The sequence below is a fragment of the Vigna unguiculata genome, chromosome 3 (assembly GCF_004118075.2).
Source record: "Vigna unguiculata cultivar IT97K-499-35 chromosome 3, ASM411807v1, whole genome shotgun sequence".
Classification (NCBI taxonomy): Eukaryota; Viridiplantae; Streptophyta; class Magnoliopsida; order Fabales; family Fabaceae; genus Vigna; species Vigna unguiculata.
This window is the reverse complement of record NC_040281.1, coordinates 17,321,847-17,341,136: the sequence shown is the minus strand read 5'-3', so window position 1 is coordinate 17,341,136 and position 19,290 is coordinate 17,321,847. Positions and strand designations below refer to the sequence as shown.

General features: G+C 32.3%; 1 protein-coding gene across 1 annotated transcript; it reads right to left on the bottom strand.

The window, feature by feature from the left end:
- Positions 1 to 14,219: 14,219 nt before the first annotated feature.
- On the bottom strand, positions 14,220 to 18,923 carry LOC114176567 (protein SRG1-like). The gene is made up of 4 exons (XM_028061646.1): positions 18,578 to 18,923; positions 18,210 to 18,460; positions 16,051 to 16,375; positions 14,220 to 14,666 (listed from the first exon to the last, which is right to left on the bottom strand). Exons 1-4 carry the CDS (start codon positions 18,809 to 18,811, stop codon positions 14,358 to 14,360), a joined length of 1,119 nt encoding a protein of 372 aa, XP_027917447.1. The 5' UTR covers positions 18,812 to 18,923; the 3' UTR covers positions 14,220 to 14,357.
- Between the last annotated feature and the right edge of the window lie 367 nt (positions 18,924 to 19,290).

Sequence of the window (19,290 nt, the reverse complement as noted above, 5' to 3'; positions counted from 1 at the left end):
GATACTAATTTACAAAAATGAGGACCTAATTGAGACTAATAAAAATACGAGGACCAAATTGAGATTCTGCAACAAAAACGAGGACCAACGGAGTATTTTAACCTAAAAATTATAAAACATTAACTAACTTGTCTATTTATTTTTGCCGGGTAAATATTATTTTAAAGATTGTGTCTCTAAATAAATAAAAGTAAGGTGTATCTCACAAGATTGTGGATTGTAACTATGACTAATCATAAGATAAGATATTGGGATGAAGAAAATAACATGTATTGAAAAGTCTCACATTGTATAGGATAGAATAATTTAGGGGTGGGTGTTAGTGACTATATAATGGGTTTTAAGTTCAAAATGTTCTTTACCCAAAGTCAAAGACACTTCGAGCTAGTATTTGGCATTTTTTATTTTCTTGTAATACAGTGTTGTAAGGCATAGCTAAATTCTTGCTCTGGAGAGTATGGGTGTACTTGGAGTAAAAGGGTTGAGAGTATTTTTTTTGTGTTGTACAAATTTACACATTATGATTATTCTCTACTGTTGTGGTTTTTCTCCATATTTGGAGTTTTCACGATATATTCTTGTGTTCTTTGTGTTAATCTTATTTCTCTATTAATAGGGTGATTCTTGAAGGTAAAGACGGTAATATTCTTAATTGATGATGTGTTTTTCCCAACAAGTGGTATCAATAGTTATGGTTCGGTAGGATTTTTTCTTAGTATGCTCTATGGTTGTAGCTTACTTTAATCTTCCACATCAAAAAAGATTAATTCTTTGTTGTTGGAAAATCATCTTGAAGTTGCAACAAGAAATTTGATGGAAGGATCATTGTCAGTGTTGTGTTGACACACTGAATCTGCAGTTGGGTTCGTGGAGGTGCAAGGACTGTGAGTCGTGTTGGATTTGCAATGGAGTTTATGTGTGGTGAGATGTTCCTAGATCTGCGGAGGAGGTCGTAGTTGGTGTAACATCTCGACCGGATATTACGGATTTAATTAACATAATAAAGAAATAAAAATTAAAATTTCATTTATTATAACTTAGATTCCCAAAAACGTGGAAAAATTAAAACTTTATTATGATATAATGTAACTCAAACTTCATAATTCATAAAATTCCAAAATATATAAAAACCATGCTCAAATACTCCAAATGTTTACAAAATTCTTAAAATACATAATTAGTAAAACTCTGATAAAATATTATCCCAATATTAGCCCTGCTCCGTCTCTAGGCCTCACCAGATCCACCTACAATATCATTTGCTCCCGTGTACCACGTACACGACCATCGTTAAACACAAGCAGATAGGGTGAGCTAACAGAATAAACAAATATATATAACAGATACATATCACAACCTCACCAAAGGAAATCCATCCTTTGATTTCACACACATGGCCACTACCATGTCAACCATGTTCTACATGTTCTAGGAAGTACCTCAAGATGTCTTGCTGCCACACCTATCAGCCACAACTGATAGAGCACGTACGGGAAACCATGCTACGGATCACACACTGTAACGCTAGGTGGAGTTTCCAATAAGAATTACATTTGTAACGTCCCAAGACTACCAAACTCGTCAGTTAATTACTGAGGAGGGCAATCTAACTGGACCCATTCGTACACGTCATTATCTCGAGCCACAACTCAAGGGATATGTTCCGAGCCACCACTCAATGAACACCAACAAGCCGACCTTTAAGATATCTTATAAGCCTTGTAGACCACGCACATCAAAATAAGCAAAACATGATTCTGCTGCGACAATATCACTTGGCACTGTTCATGAGACGCCATGCACTTTCCACTTCCAAACCGTTTGAAGGGTGTGATGAGTTTGAACTTTTGCCCTCATTAAGTGTTTAAATTTTAGGGATTTAATATCATTTTTGCGCTTAAGAATTCATTTTAGTTGCATAATATATTATTGGATATTCTTATCATTTAATAATGCAACTAAAATTTAATTAAGTCCTTAAGAGTGTGAATTTGGAATATTTCAAGTTACAAAATAAGACCCAAATCAGAAATTTGGAAAGGAATGATTCAAGAGCTAAATGCACCCCCAATTTTCATTTTTACACACCCCTTTTACAATTGGGCCATCTAATTCTGGAAAAGAAGATTTCAGGAGCTCAATACACCTCCAATTTTCATTTTACACACCCCTCCTGCAATTGGGTCATCTAACTCTGTTTTGCACCCCTACTTTGACTAATTTGCACCCCTCATACCACTTACTCTCCACTCAACCAGATTACGCCACATGGCAATCCTCCATTCATTAAAATAACCACTAAAAATTGTCACATCATCAATCCTCCACTCACTAAAATAACCAATTACAACTTGACACCTCATAACCTTCTCTTCCTTACACACTCAGAAACCCTAACCCTAATATTCCTTCTCTCCCACCATCTCCATGTCGCAGCTGTCGCCCTTGCCGTCGGTCGCCACCGCACCTTCGTTGACCTGCCTCCTTCGCGCCAACCACCATCTTATCGCACAACATCTCTGGCACGCGAACCTCCGGCAGCACCTTTGCGCCAACCACCATCTTCTCGCATGACATCTCCGGCACGAGAACCTTTAGCAGCCCTGCACTCGCGCCTCATCTTCCCCGTTCATCACGTTGCCACCATCGTCGTTCTCCCGCCTGAATCACCATGGCTGCACCATCATCGCACCACGTCGAGGCCCACCACTGCGACACCAAGATTGCTCACGATACGTGCAGCGACCAACGCGGAGCTACATTGCGTCGTCTTCGCGCCACCACCGTCTTCGTTCAGCACGCTGTCGAAGCCACCATTCACGGTCTGCACCTTCGTCATCGCAGCAACGTTCATGGCAACACCATGCTCGAACACGAAGTCATGAACTCAAAGTCACGAACGCGCTCATGCCAGCACCTGCATTCACGAATATGAAGTCACCCTGCTCGATCCTTCAATGGCAGCACCACCGTGACTTGTAGCCACGAGCCCCTCGTGCAACCACCATCCCTACTTGAGAACGCGAACTTGAAGCCACTTCTTTGCGACAACCGCGAACCTGGTAACACCTTCTGCGTCAACTTTGTAGCCACTGCGACAACCGCCATAATTTCGCCTGAACCACTCACGACAGCCAAACCCTAATGGAGAGAGAGAGAGAGAGAGACTACTCTAACACGTGGCAGCCTCTCAATGGACTGTCAAAGAGTCAAAACTAGTCAGTAGTCAACTATGGGCAAGGGCGGGTCAATGTTGGTCAAAAAGGCTATTTAACGATAATTGTTGGTAGACGGTTCCTTTACAAGAACCCAGAATGGCCTAGAAAAAGAAGGAGTAGTCTAGCGGCAGTTCATCGCCGGCCAGGCAGTTTCTGGAAATTTCCAAAAATACTAGCTTAAACGGAATAAAATAATTCAAGCATAATCATACTATATTTACATGCCAATCAGACTTAAACATAATCTTAACGCGTAAAGCTCCCCTAACATGGATTCCTTCGCTTAAACTTGGTGTTCTTGGTTTCTTCTTTGATAAGAATGGACGCCCTTTGTTTTCCCACATTAGCTCTCCTTCTCACTCAATTATCACATAACACTCTCCAATTTCGTACTCTTTTCACTATGGCAGCATAGAAAACCTTCCTTCCCACTCAAAATTTGACTTTTAATGGTGCCTTAATGGTAGTTTAATGTGCTAAAACGAAAATGGCTTAATGTTCATGATAATTGTCATTCAATTAGTCATTATGGACTATTTTTCCAGCCTCCCTTGGAGGCTCATTTAGCTAGGGTTTTCTCTACCCTTTCACCTTCATGCCAAAACTAATTTTAGCAAAATTAAATAGCATATAAACGACACACATAGGACTTGAACCCAAGTCCTCTCACACAATCAAGTACTCTCAACCATTTGAGCTAGTACTTTTCCACATCATACTTGTCAAAATTAAATGTCATAAAGACTCCCTCTACCCGCATTTATTAATTAATTAAATTTAGCGGATCTTATAGTTGGTGCTTGCATGGCCCGGTGAGTGATGTACAATAGAGATGATTTGTGTGAGTCACAGTTTACGACATATGTGTGGAGGAAGTGCTTTGCGGTTTATAGATCCGCTCTGGTGGGAGTCAATAGTGGTGCTATGTCAATAAGTGTTACGTCGACAGGTGTTGCGTCTCTGGCGAGGGAGTCAAACGGCACGGTGGTTGTGAAATGCAAACGTTCAATCTGTGGGATTTTGCAAGGTTCTGTGGTTTTGCGTCGTGGTATGTGGCATGGTTCCAACGAAGGGTATATGGTGTTTATGCGTAGTGATTATACACGAGCATTAGTTAGAATTGATGCAAGGTACATGAAAATTCTTGGGATGACTTAATTCGAAGTGGAAATTCTTGAGATGGTTTAACTCCAAGTGGAAATTCTTTGGATGGTTTGATTCCAAGTGGAAATTCTTGGGATGATTTGGTTCCAAGTGAAAATTCTTTGAATGGTTTTATTCCAAGTGGAAATTCTTGGGATGGTTTGATTCCGAGTGGAAATTCTTGGGATGATTTGATTACAAGTGAAAATTCTTGGGATAGTTTGATTCCAAATGAAAATTCTTGGGACGATTTGATTCCAAGTGATACTCTATATAGTGGAGTATGATTGTTGATATATGCAATGAAGATGTGTTTATTTTAATCAAAGTGGAGAATGTTGAGATGATGAAAATAACATGTCTTGATAAGTCTCATATCACCTAGGATAACCTAGGGGATGGGTCTTAGTGACTATATAATGAACTTTAAGTCCATGATGTTCCTTGCCCCAAGTCAAAGACACTTTGAGCTAGTGTTTGGCTTTTCTTATTCTCTTGTAATAGAGTGTTGTGAGGTGTAGCTAAATTCTTGCTCTGGAGGGTGTGGGTGTACTTGGGGTCAAAAGGTTGAGAGTGTTTTTTATGTGTTGTACAAATTTACACATAGTGATTATTTTCTACGATTGTGGTTTTTCTTTGTATTCGGAGTTTCCAAATTATATTCTTGTGTTCTTTTTATTAATCTTATTTCTCTATTAATAGGTGATTCTTGGGGGTAAAGACGGTAGTATTCTTAATTGATGATGCGTTTTTCCCAACATAAGATAACATCATCTTTCTCATCATAAGAATATTATCTTTTGAAGACATAGAACTTGTTTGACTAGATGATGATTCACATCCAATCATAAGACAACTTTGTCTCTTCATCTTCATCTTGTGATGAACAACTTATTGAATCATTATTATCCCCCGTACTATAAAGGCTCTCTTTGTTAGGAAAATATTAATAAAAATAACAATTATTATTATTATTATATATGATAATAAGAATAAGAAAGAGATATGGATAACAAAAAATTCATAAAATTAAACAACAATTAATAATATTAATAACAATAATAATAATGATAATAATAATAATAATAATAACAATAATGTAGTGAATGATATCTGAACCTTATGAAAACCAATGTCTTAAAAGACAATATAGAGCATAAAACTAAAAACAATTTTTAATGAGCTAGCGTGTTTGTTGTGTCTTTTTCCTATGCAAATAAGTGGTATTATTGGTATAAGAGAGATATTTGCGAGTCAATTGGAATAAATCTGATTTAAAACAAAATAAATTAATAAAGTTAATTTTTTTTACCCATAAATGACATTTATCCATAAAATCAATAGTCCATAAAATCATGAGTAACAATATGATTTTATTTTAATTATTTATTTTTTAAATTATATTGAATATTTCCAACACCATTTTCTCTTATCTTAGTTTCTTGTCTCTTGTCAACATTCATATCTTTTGTTTGGTTAAAGTTTCGACGCTCAACTCTAACGTATCCCTGTTTTCCACAATTATAACAAGTAAAATTTGAAGTACTAGCATATGTTCTTTAAGAAATATACTTATTTGGATTACCTCTATCTTAACCTTTCTCCCTTTGGGATTTCCCAAATTTTCTGACTAGGAGATTCAACTTCTCACTGTCATTGATTTTTGCTATTTCCTCATCAGAACCCACATTTTTAAGAGCACTAATTTTCAAGGCTATGCTCTTCATTTTCTTCTCATGACTCCCATGCTCATTTAGTTATTCATTTCAATTTCATGCTCTTTGAGTTTGCCAAACAATGAAGTTGTAATCATGGTGGAAAGATCCTTGGACTTTGAAATGGTTGTGACTTTCAGCTACCAGCTTTTATCAAGACATTTCAACACTTTAATATTTAGTTCCTCCTTATCAAAGTCTTTCCCTAGACCAATAAAATGATTTACAATATGTGTAAATTTCTTTTACACATTCACTACAAGAAAATGTCTTATTAGTAACCAATTTTAGTGACTAAAAGTTGTTAGTCACTGTAGTGACTAATTTAGATACCAATTTACAAAATTAAAATTTATTGGTTACTAAAATAGTCACTAATATAAATAAAAAATTATAATTGGTCACTAAATTTGTCACTAATCAATTAGAGAACAATTTAGTAACTAAGTTATTTTGGTAGCCAAAACTTAGGTAGCTAATTTTTAGTGACCAGTTTTCTTTGGTAGCCAAAACTATGGTAGCTAATTTTAAAAACCAATTTAGTGACCAATTATAATTTTTTATCCATAATAGTAACTATTTTAGTAACCAATACTTTTCTTGCTTTGTAAACTTGTATCTCAATTAGTAATTATAGTAACTAACAACTTTTGGTCACTAAAATTGGTTACTAATGAAGAATTTTCTTATAGTGATTAGTAATGTTTTCTCCAAATTGCATCTTGAATAACTCATATTCTTGAATCAATGCATTCTTTCTTGCTTTTTTTCACGTCACCCATGCCTTCATGAGTTACCTCTAACATGTCCCACTTTTTTTTTTGTTGGCACAAATGTAAGATACTATGAAAACCCCATTTATATTCAGTGTAGACATGATGATGTTCTTTGTAGTGCAACCATATTGTGCTTTCTTTTTCTCCTCCTCGGTCCAAAGGTTCCACGAGTTGCATCCTTGCTTATTATTGACTATATTTTGAAACAAATGTCATATTCATAATAGCATCTCAAATTTCTTGGTCAATAGATTAAATAAAGACTTTCATCCTTAATTTCCAAAATGTGTAATTAACATAACTAAACATAGGATGTCAATGAATAAAGACACCTTCAACAAAAAGGAGTTTATTCTCGACTATGGTTTTGAAAACAAATTTTTAGGATCTATTCTTGAGCAAATTACAAGAACTAATAACTCATATTCTTGAATTAGTGCATGCTTTCTTGCTTTTTTTCACATCACCCATGCCTTCATGAGTTACCTCTAGCATGTCCCACTTTTTTTTTGGCACAAATGTATTAAGATACTATGAAAAACCCATTTATATTAAGTGTAAACATGACGATGTTCTTTGTAGTGCAACCATATTGTGCTTTCTTTTTCTCCTCCTTGGTCCAAAGGTTCCACGAGTTGCATCCTTGCTTATTATTGATTATGTTTTGGAACAAATGTCCTATTCATAATAGCATCTCAAATTCCTTGGTCAATAGATTAAATAAAAAATTTCATCCTTAATTTCCAAAATGTGTAATTAACATCACTAAACATAGGATGTCAATGAATAAAGACACATTCAACAAAAAGGAGTTTATTCTCGACTATGGTTTTGAAAACAAATTTTTAGGATTTATTCTTGAGAAAATTACAAGAACTAGCTCTAGAAACCAATTATTGAATTAAAATGTTTAAGGCAAAAAAAGGGTGGTTGAATTTTGACTTGATAAATCAATTGTTTATTGAAAAAATTTACAAACTTTTGTTCAATCCAATTGATCAATGGAATTCCAGAACCTTTGTTATAAAGTATGAACATTTTAATTGATTCCAAAATACAATCACTAGATTAAAAGGTTGGACCAATATCACACTTTTCATGTTATTCAAACTTTAAACAGTCAAAGCTCTACCACTTAATGCAGATTGATAAAAAAACAATAACAATGAACTATTTTTTCAATTTGTATTTATACAACTACGCTAAACATCATTGAATGTGGTAAAATGAAAGTCTTGATTTAAACCAAGGGAGATAAAAGAACTTGATCAATTAACAAAAGAAAATATTAAGACATGTGAATTTTTATATTGGTTCACTCTTGCGACCTAAATCCGGTTAACTATGTAATTAGCATAGCTTTCCACTAAACAAGAAACACAATTACACAATATCTTGCAATATCGAACACAATTCTTGAAACCTACAAGCACCGACACAAAAGTTTTCTTCCACGTCACCAAGTTTACATATGACATTAAGGCATTAGACATAAAAGAAAATATGCGATGACATTTTTGTAATTAATTGGACAATATTTACGTATGATTTGTGCACATTTGACATACAAGAGATTTTCTTATGTCTAACATATGCATGTCATACATAAATTTACATTTGACTAATCATGACAAGTGTAAACTTACGTTTGATGTACATAGGTCAAACATAAAAAAGTTTCTTTTATGTTTGATGTCAACAGATAAGACATAAATTTGTTTACTTTAGCATTGTAGTACCACCTAGAAATCACTTTCTCCCTTGCGATTTTTTCTTCATCCCTCTCAACAACAACGATCCAACACTCTGATGAAGAAAATATTTGCATCAAAGACGTTTGGGTTTGCCTTTGTGATACTCATCGTTGTAGCTTTGTGTTTGGGCTTCTTGTTGCAGACTTTCAATCACAAGGTACATTTTTTATTTCTCTATCATTGCAACTTTGCATTTTGCTTGGAGATACGCCCTACCAATAGCCACCAAACCACACAACCCCTCCATGCTCAACACCATGCAACTTCATTGCAAAAAGGTGTGAACCACTGTGTCCCACACCTAAACCAAACTAGATGCATCACAAAGCAACCACCAAAAATGTTATCCCACAATCACAAAGCTCATTGAAACATCTCCATCAAACCACAATAAGTTACAACAAACACCAAACTTCACCATTACGAACTAATAGTGATGCAAAGAATGGAGGAGGAAGAAAGAAGATCTGGTATGGGTTATTTGAAGAGGAAGAAAGGGACGATCACGTGTTATCATTTTTTTTAATTTGGTCAATTTTTACGTTTTTTGGTCAAACAACAAACATAAATTTACATCTCCTTTATTTAAGTTTGATCTTGGTCTAACGTAAAAAGCCAAAAATAATAGACATAAAAAGCATGTTTCATGTTAGTGAAGAAGCACTCTACCCCTGCAACACCATGTTGCAGTTTAGACACCCTTTAGAAAAAGGAAACACAACACAATACAAGAAAGAAACAATCAAACCTAAAAATCCCCCTAACTTTTTCAAGATATGTGATCTTACCTAAAGAAACTAGTTGTGTGAGCCACCACAACCTCATACAATCACAAACACCCACTAGATCAGAGAAAAAAGGTTTCTCAATATAAAATAACTTCATGGAGTTGCTAAAAGTGTTTTTCAAAATTTGCACTTTTCATTCAGCCAAGGTTTTGATTTAAGGATACGTCAACTAACATATTTAATCAATTTTTTAATTACCTATCAATTGTTTTACTTAACTGGTGAAATAAGTTGATTGTTAGTTAATTCAACCAATTGATATGATCTTGGTCTAACGTAAAAAGCCAAAAATAATAGACGTAAAAAGCATGTTTCGTGTTAGTGAAGAAGCACTCTACCTATGCAACACCATGTTGCAATTTGGACACCCTCTAGAAAAGGGAAACATAACACAATACAAGAAAGAAATGATCAAACCTAAAAATCCCCCTAACTTTTTCAAGATATGTGATCTTACCTAAAGAAACTAGTTATGTAAGCCACCACAACCTCATACAATCACAAACACCCACTAGATCAGAGAAAAAAGGTTTCTCAATATTAAAGAACTTCATGGAATTGCTAAAAGTGTTTTTCAAAATTTGCACTTTTCATTCAGCCAAGGTTCTAATTTAGGGATACGTCAACTAGCATATTTAATCAATTTTTTGACTACCTATCAATTGTTTTACTTAACTGGTGAAATAAGTTGATTGTTAGTTAATTCAACCGATTGATATGATCTTGGTTTAACGTAAAAAGCCAAAAATAATAGACGTAAAAAGCATGTTTCGTGTTAGTGAAGAAGCAGTCTACCTATGCAACACCATGTTGCAATTTGGACACCCTCTAGAAAAGGGAAACATAACACAATACAAGAAAGAAACGATCAAACCTAAAAATTCCCCTAAATTTTTCAAGATATGTGATCTTACCTAAAGAAACTAGTTGTGTGAGCAACCACAACCTCATACAATCACAAACACCCCCTAGATCAGAGAACAAAGGTTTCTCAATATAAAAGTACTTCATAAAATTTCTAAAAGTGTTTTTCAAAATTTTCACTTTTCATTGAGCCAAGGTTCTAATTTAGGGATACGTCAACTGGCATATTTAATCAATTTTTTGACTACCTATCAATTGTTTTACTTAACTGGTGAAATAAGTTGATTGTTAGTTAATTCAACTGATTGATATGATCATTACATATCTTATTTAGAGAATAGAATTAATCTTTTGAAAAAAAACCTTTTTAGCATATTAATAGACCCTAATACATTTTCAAGGACCTAAATAGAGTTGAATCACCAACGAGCCTTCTACCATTGGTCTTTAAAAAGTCTTCAAGTGCTGCTCATGGATTCATCAAATCAAATCTTTATAGACTCTTCATGATAACAATCTCATCATTCATAGCTTTCTCCTAACGACGATAATTGAAAGCTTCATGATAAGTTTTAGGTTCACGACCAATATCAATAGCAAGAATAACATGTTTAAACTTCAATCATAACCTTTCATAAGTCATGAAATCATATATGAGGTATGTATTATGAATAGTCTTTCAATTGTTAACAAAACTTATAGGGAACTAATGATCTTTAATATGTGAAAGAGGACTTCTCACCCGAGCAACACGATAATTAACAAGAACCAAATCATTAACATTGTTATGATTAGTATGGACAACTTGTTGATCATTATTATAAAAAATAATAGAAAATGGATCATTATGCAACATATTGTTAAAATTGTCAAACAAAGGCAACATACTTTATTATCATTCTTTTGATTATGAATTTGATAAGGTAAAACATTCTCATATAAGAAAAATTTTTTAGAAACATCTATGGTGTGATTAACCAGATTGAACACTAATATCCCTTTGTAATTATAGCCCAAGCTTTTCTAGTGAGTATTGATAATGCTAATAAGAAAACAAAAACCTTAATATTAGAAAGTCATGATTTTTTTTTTTCAAAAAGGAGAAGTTTCATTTAGATAAGTAGTTGGGATTCTATTGATAAGGTACACAACATGCTTGACAAAAAAACACCAAAATTGTTCACTTAAGTTAGCAAGATAAAGTAAAGTCCTCGCAACATTCATGATATATTGGCGTTTTCTCTCCATGATAGCATTTTACTTAGGGGGTTTCAATGCAAGTTGTTTGATGAACAATGCCACGAGACTCATAAAAGTTAAATTCTAGGCCATTGTCAGACTGAATGCATTTAATAGTTTTATGATACTGAGTCATAACATATGCAATGAAATCAACCAAGCAATTCCTAGCTTTAAATTTATTTTTCTAAATAAATATCCAAGTAAAATGGGTGTTGTAGTAAAGGAAAAAAAATCTATTATCGTTCATAAAAATGTGAGAACATATATAAGGTTAAATTTACACTCAATTTGAGAGCTACTACTATTGAAAGAAAATTTTCTTTGTTTCGCCAAATGGCAAGTCTTACAAACTAAATTACTTATACTATCAATAAAAGGATATTGTCTTTTCATAATACATAGTCTTTCACCAAATAAATGCCCCAATCTTAGATGTCAAATATCAATGATGTTACTTAGAGCAGTAGTATTCAAACACCATGAAAGATTATTATCTAAACATATAGCATACCACATCAACTACACCAATCCTTTCTTTGGTGTAATCATGAATAATACAAGTTTTTGAAAAGAAGATAAGTCGAAGATTGTGAGAAGAGGTTAATTGATAGAAATAAATCAAATTATAATCAAAATTAGGATATGCAACACAATTTTCCACTAATTTTAACATCTCCTTTACGAGTAGTGTTAACATATTTTCCATTAGTAATTTAACAATGATAGGTTCAACAACATCAAAAGATAAGAAATTATCTAAAAAATAAGAAACATGGTCAAAAGCCCTCGAATACAAAATCCAACAATGTTTATTTCTATTAAATGTATTGACAAAGAGGATTTTACCTCTATGCTTACCTTTGACACATGTGTTCATTGACTCAACTTGTTCAAGAACTAAATGTTATTATCAGATTCAAATTTTTGTATTAGGTTGATGAGAGTTTGATATTATTGTTACGACAATCTAAAAGTATTGAAATCATTGGCACTGTGCAACATAGAATTTCTAGCATTCTCGTTGGTATTTTTACAAATAGTTTCAATGTTGTTTGTGTTACTTCCTACATGTTTTATGGCGTTGCTGAATTTCAACCTAAGGGGAAATCCATGTTTCTTGTAACAAACATCAACCGTGAGGCCATTCTTTCCCTAATTCACACACGTCTTCTTGCTTTTACCACTTTTATTTTCTTGATGAAGAAGACCATGTTTGTTGAAATGAACTGCCTCCATGTGTCCTGCACGCCAAGAAAAATTACAGTTATTCGATTGAGAGTTAAGATAATTGATAGAACCAACACCATTAATCTTTATATAATTTGAAGAACACTTCCACTGATTTTCCTTTCTTGTTACAAGACATAGGAAATATTTTTGGCTATGATGGGTATAGGATCCATCAATAACACATGTTCACATTGGAATATTGCTCATTAAGGTCATTCAGAAGTTGCAAAACTTCGTCTTCACGTTTCCTTCAAGCAATGACAATAAAATATACCATAAGAACATTTGGTCGAGTATATACACACAGGATTTGGCAGCAAATTGTCTAATTCATCCCATTTAACACACAATTTTGTCAAATACTAAGTAATAGTGAAATTGCCTTGTCTAAGCGCAACAACACTCGTGTTTAATTTAGAAATGCGGAACAAGTTTAGAAATATTTGGACTTGAAATCATTGCATATGTTCACCACCCTATCCATCCACAAGACATTTTTAATGAATGTGTTTAGAAATTGAGTGAAGAATTCAAGAAGCAACCATCTTATTATACCTCTACCAAGCCACATATGTTTTATCAACTTTTCTTGGCTCAGACATGGATATATCAACAAGCTTTAGCTTATTCTTAGCACTTAATGCAATTTTCATATATATGCTCTATCAGTGGTACATAATTATTCTCATCAAGGATGGATAAGACAAGGCAGGTAACTAGATTCTCGCTGAGATAGAAATACATACAAATATTTACGAGAGGTAGTTCTTCTGCCACGGAAGAAAGTAGAAAAGAAAGCTTAGAACGGAAGAAAGAAAACAAGAAAAAGAAGTAGAGGTCGCATAACTCTTTAAGAAGAGCTCTGGTACCATAACATAGAGGTAACATCCATCTTCAAGAAAAGAAAACAAGAGATCACAAAGAAAGCTAATGAAAATAGAAAAGAGAAAGAAGAAAAAATGTATAATTAATCAATCAAATCATGATGTACAAAAGTAAAGAAAGAGTATACATGTATACTCTATACAAGACAAAAGAAACAGAAACAAAAAAGGCCAAGAAAAAATGGTTCCTAAAAACAACTTTGATATCATAATAGAGAGGGAATTTCCATCTTCAAGAAATTAAAACAAGATATCACATAGAAAACTGAAAAAAAGAAAGAAAAAGAAATGTATGCTAGCGAAAGAAGAAAGAAAGAAAAAAAAAGAAATCATTGACAATTAAATACTGATGTACCAAGGTAAAGCAAGAGTATAACATGTATGCTTTTCACAAGACAAAAAACTAGAAACAAAAAAGCTAACTAAAATTTATTAATTTGTAATATCATCTAAATAAATAAAAAATCTTAGAATTAATAGTCCGATAAAAGAAAAAACTCACAAATAATATTTATTTTAGATAAATAAAATTCACAAACCAATGTCCACCATAAACAAATCTCTATTCTAATTTTCACTCTGAAAAATAATATAATGTCTGATAATTGTGATGACATAAAAGCTTATCATTCATATAGTAGTCAAAGGTATCATAAGTTATTATGTGCGAAACACACATGAAACTAAAAAAGTATAGCAGAAACTCAATAAATATGCATGCAGCAGAAGCTATTGTGTACTTTTCATATGTTTGTGGAATGTGTGTGTTTGGAATCAAAACAATGAGAAGAGGTTTTGTGATCGTTGTTTGGGATCCTCATGGTATCAAGGTATGATCTCCCTTTGAGTTCTCTGGAGAGGTATCCTGCGTAGTATTCGGTTACTTTAATTGACCTGAAAAGTGGTGGTGTTTTGGGAGTAACAAGACTTGGTGCAGGACCTAAAGTTACTTCCATGCCAGGGTTGTAAAATGTAGCTATGGAAATTCTTTCCTTCTCTGAGTTCACTGTTGCTCGGTGCTCGATGCTTCGATAAATCCCGTTTGTCATTATCTACACACAATTGTTTCATAATAAGGTTAAGATCAAACATGTTTGCGAAAACTTAGTTATCATTAATTAATTGAATTAGCTTTGATTCGTTAAACGCTAAAAGGATTTATTGAATTTTGAGAAATAATGAAAGATTCGTCAAAAGTTAATAAGGTTAAAGTCATAAATTTGATTTTTTTTATTAAGTTCTAAGAAGTAAATTTAGATACTTTTACACAAGTTGTTATTAGTTTTTTTTATCTATTATATTAAAAAAATTATATTTTTATATTAAGTTTATGTTAGTTGACCTGTCTCTTTTGTCATCTTTTCTGCTTAACTTCAAATGTTAAAAGTGTGAGATTTTTTAAATAATATAAGATATTGTGAATGATATAAAATGATGAATGACTTATATTATTTTTATTATAAATATGTTATTTAAATAGGAAATGACACTAACACTCATATTAATAGTGATGAGGACGATGCCATTTGGTCGCTGTAAGTCAACATGAAAGACATAATCTTGTCATAAGATAGAAATCACAACACTCGCTCAATTATAAAATATAATTTTTTTAAAATATTTAATCGATAAAATCAATGTAATAAGAACTTAATTAATTTAAAGTATTCAAATTGAAGTTACTTTAATTAAGTATTTTTGTTATAAAATATAATAACAACTTAATTGAAAATATTAAAATTAAAATTATTTTAATTAAATCTTTTAATTATCTACACCTATCTATAAAGAGAAAATTTATCTTTGGTGTCCAAATTTTCTTTCTAGTTTTGCCCTTTAAATAAAATTTTAAAAATTAAAATTATTATTTTATCAATTTTACCTTTCAAATAACCGTTTTTTCTAACGTTTTTTCTCACTTTAACCATTTTTTTGAAACTTAATAATTTCTTAATTAAAAAGTTAACTACAAAATATTTATACTTTTTCGGTATTCACATCTTCTTTTCCGGTTTCTCCCTTTAAATAAAATTTTTTAAAAATTAAAATTGTTATTTTACCAATTTTATCCTTCAAATCAAATAACCATTTTTTTTTAATTTAACAATTTTTCTCAATTTAACCTATTTTTTAAACTTAATATTTTTTTAATTAAAAAAATTATCTATGACAAAATTATTTCTATTTAATTTTATAATTATAATAATAAAAAGATTATTATTAATTTATTATTTTTTTACTATAAAAAAGTGAATACACATGCATTACACATGTATTTTCACCTATATAGTATAATAACGATTTAGTTCAAAATATTTAAATTAAAGTTATTTTAATTAACCTTTCTTATGTTTTATAATTTTGTATAGATGAATATATTTGTAAATGGAGTAGTTGACAAGGATAGATTGTTTTGGTGATGAATGAGTTAAGTACCTCAAGCATGTCTCCAAGGTTGATGATGAAAGAATTGGGGAGGGGTTTTACAGGGATCCACATTCCATCTTTGTTGATCTGAAGACCTTCCATTTCGTTGGCTTGGAGAAGGATAGTGAGGCCTCCACCATCAGAATGTGGATTCAGTCCCATAACTACCTCTGGTTCGGGACATGGAGGATAGTAATTCATCCTCATTGATTGAACCCCTTCACCAAACAACTCTCTAATTTCCTTTCTCTCCACACTCAATGCACTTCCCATAAGCTCAATGATTTTCATAGCAAGCTTTTTCAACTCGCCACAATACCTCTCTAAATCATCTCTGCAATCAACACCCACACAAAAAACATCTTCAAGGTAGTAAAATGCGACGCCATTATCAACAACTTAGTCACATTCATTTGGCCTCTAGTTTTTGGTTTGCCCTATCAGTTTTTTATATTTTACTTTTAATATAAAAAAAAGTACACTATTAATGAAAGTGAGTTGTATTAAATTAATTCAAAACGACCCAAAGTTATTATGACAAAAAATGTTATGAAAGTGATCTGCCTCCAACTTCCAACCATACACGACCAAAGTATAGTCAACTTATAAATCCTAACCTAATTTTTTTAACACCCATTTCTTGTAATGCATACATCGTTATTATAAACTTTATTTTTATATTAAAAAAATCTTTTTAAGTTAATAATTATGTTTGTTGTGAATTTATGGACAAAAACACCTATAAGTATGGATACCAAAAACGTTTCAAACAATAAATTTCATATATAACCAATAATAAGAAACAAGAAAAAAAGAAATAAGAGTACATAAGATGAACTTTATATTATAATCTAAGCCTACTCTCTCACACTAAATGATTGTCTAAATTCTAGGATAATTCAATCACGTTAACATAATACATGACACATGAGACATGTTCTTCATATTTATTCAATTTGTTAAAATAAAGTTAGGTTTATTACACTAAAATGCAATACAAAGTTATTTTACCATTTTTTAAAATTATGTGGGAGAATATGGTAATTATGATTAGAAAAATGCAAATTAGTATCTTCAATGTTCAATGAAAACAAAGTAACAATTCATTTACTATTTAGTTTATGTCGCATGTAGTTTCATATTTTGAAGTGACTATTAAGAGTGGGAAAAAGTAGGTATTATTGAGTCATAAAATAAATATTATCTTTCAAGAAAAAGTACCAAGATACATTAAAAAAAAAAAAACTTTAGTCCTCTCCTTATTTTTGCTATTTGAAAGACTTTGGTGTTTGTAAGATTTAAAAATTGTACTGGATTTATCTAATGAGTTTTTATCGGAGAGGAAAACACAATCATTTAATCACTCGTGTAATCGAGACATTTTTTCTCTAAAGATAACACCCTCCTTGCCTCAGCCTATATTATCTCTAATCTATTTTATCATATTAATTATGAGCAGTTTTTCTTTTATCTTTATCCATACAATTTTAAAATTATTTCATTTTCCCTAACAAACTTACATTTACATCTTATAACAAAGTAAATGAATTCAAATTCAAATTCCTTTATGTCAGAGAGCCAAAAAAACAAATGTTATTCTCTCTCATCATGATCAACCCTCAAGCAACCAAGGCTATTATTACATTCTAGATAACGCTGTTATATATAGAAAAAAATTGTAAATAATTACATAAATCAGGTTAAAAATTAATCTAAACGTATGACATTGACACTCTTTTTTTTTTTTTTACATTAATTCTGTTAGTTTAAAATATAGATATGGTTTATAAGACAATATATGTCCCTGCATATGACCCTTTCCATCAGACAATTCATAGAGTAAAAAACTAAGTAATATTAAACAAACTGGTTTATTGAAACCAATGTTAACATTTTTTAATGTTTCCTTGAACGTCAAGGTTTCGCCTCTTAAATCTTATTAAGTTTATCCGTGATGAAAACTAGAACTTGGCATAGACAGAATACAAATTTCCGGATTTGAAGTTGAACTTTGTTTATTCTTGATATCAGATCGTTAATAATTGTTTCTGCACTAAGTTACTGATTTAACATGATAATTCCAAAGATATAAACGGAGGAAAACAATTATAATGAACAAAAAGAAAAGCAGAAAGCATAACAGTGAACAGAGAAGGAGAGAGTGGAACCTGAATGGTAAGGGCAGTTTGGGGAATAAGTAGGGTTTCCTCACTTGCGGTGGCAAAGTGAGCATGAAAAACATATCTGCCCATTCTAATTTCTGCTCCTCAGAAACAACAAAGGCCTGACCATATCCCTCCACACCTTCTCCTTCTCTCTGCGCAAACATTTTTTTCTCTTCAATTGGAAGATTGAACAATTCATGCACACCTCTCTTCACTTTCTCCACCAATGAATTGCTCACTCCGTGATTAATCAACTGCATGTGGAACAAGGATTCTCCTATATGATCAATACGAGCAACCACTATGCACACATAATTAATCAAAACTCTTTAATCTGGACAATTCTTTGCACCAAATCGTTGATGACAAACCTGAAAGAAACCCCATTCTTTGCAGGCAGAGTGCAGGTTTTCCAGCTCAGATTCCTTGAGATCTTGCGAGAACAATTTGCTTAGGTCAATGACGGGAACTTGGGGTAAAGGGGTGGTGGTAGATGATAATGTTGGTCGTTCATGAAGTGGACGAACATAACGCTCTGGAACACTCGTCAACGCCTCCTTTGCAATTTCTTGGACAAAGGGCACTGTAAGAGAAGTTGAATCCATCACCAGAGCACACAGTTCAAGATGAATGTTTGGGTTGTTTTCTTACTTCACAACACAATAGAAGAAACCAGAATTCCTCAAGTTTACAAAATATATAGCGTAATTTTCTTTTTTATGAAATCACTTCTGTTCTTTACTTTTCATCAACGAATGAAAATAGTGTAATTAAATAATATATCTCCTTTAGAATAACTATGCCTCCTTGTGTAAGTTTGTGTGATGGCAAACCTAGGAATTTTAAACTAAATGTTTAAGCAGGCCAAATACTAGTATGTTCTGAAATTTCGAAAATAATCTAAACAAGCGTGCCGACAAGTTTCTTGTATGTATCTTGTTGTCCATATGCATATCCTTAATATGCTGCGAGCCATGAATGTGTCTTAAGGAAACTTTAATTGAATAACTTGTTAAAAAAATGTTTTACAAATAATTGTTTAAATTATATTTTTCGTACTTTAACTTTAGGATCAATTAGTCCC

Bases quoted from the DNA above. Each gene is read 5' to 3' on its own strand.
- LOC114176567 (XM_028061646.1), bottom strand. From the start codon at position 18,811: ATGGATTCAACTTCTCTTACAGTGCCCTTTGTCCAAGAAATTGCAAAG. The intron at 16,376-18,209 runs GTTCCACTCTCT...TGTTGATTGCAG, and splicing joins AAACTGCCCTTACCATTCAG to AGATGATTTAGAGAGGTATT. The intron at 14,667-16,050 runs GTACTTAACTCA...AATTGTGTGTAG, and splicing joins ACCTTGGAGACATGCTTGAG to ATAATGACAAACGGGATTTA.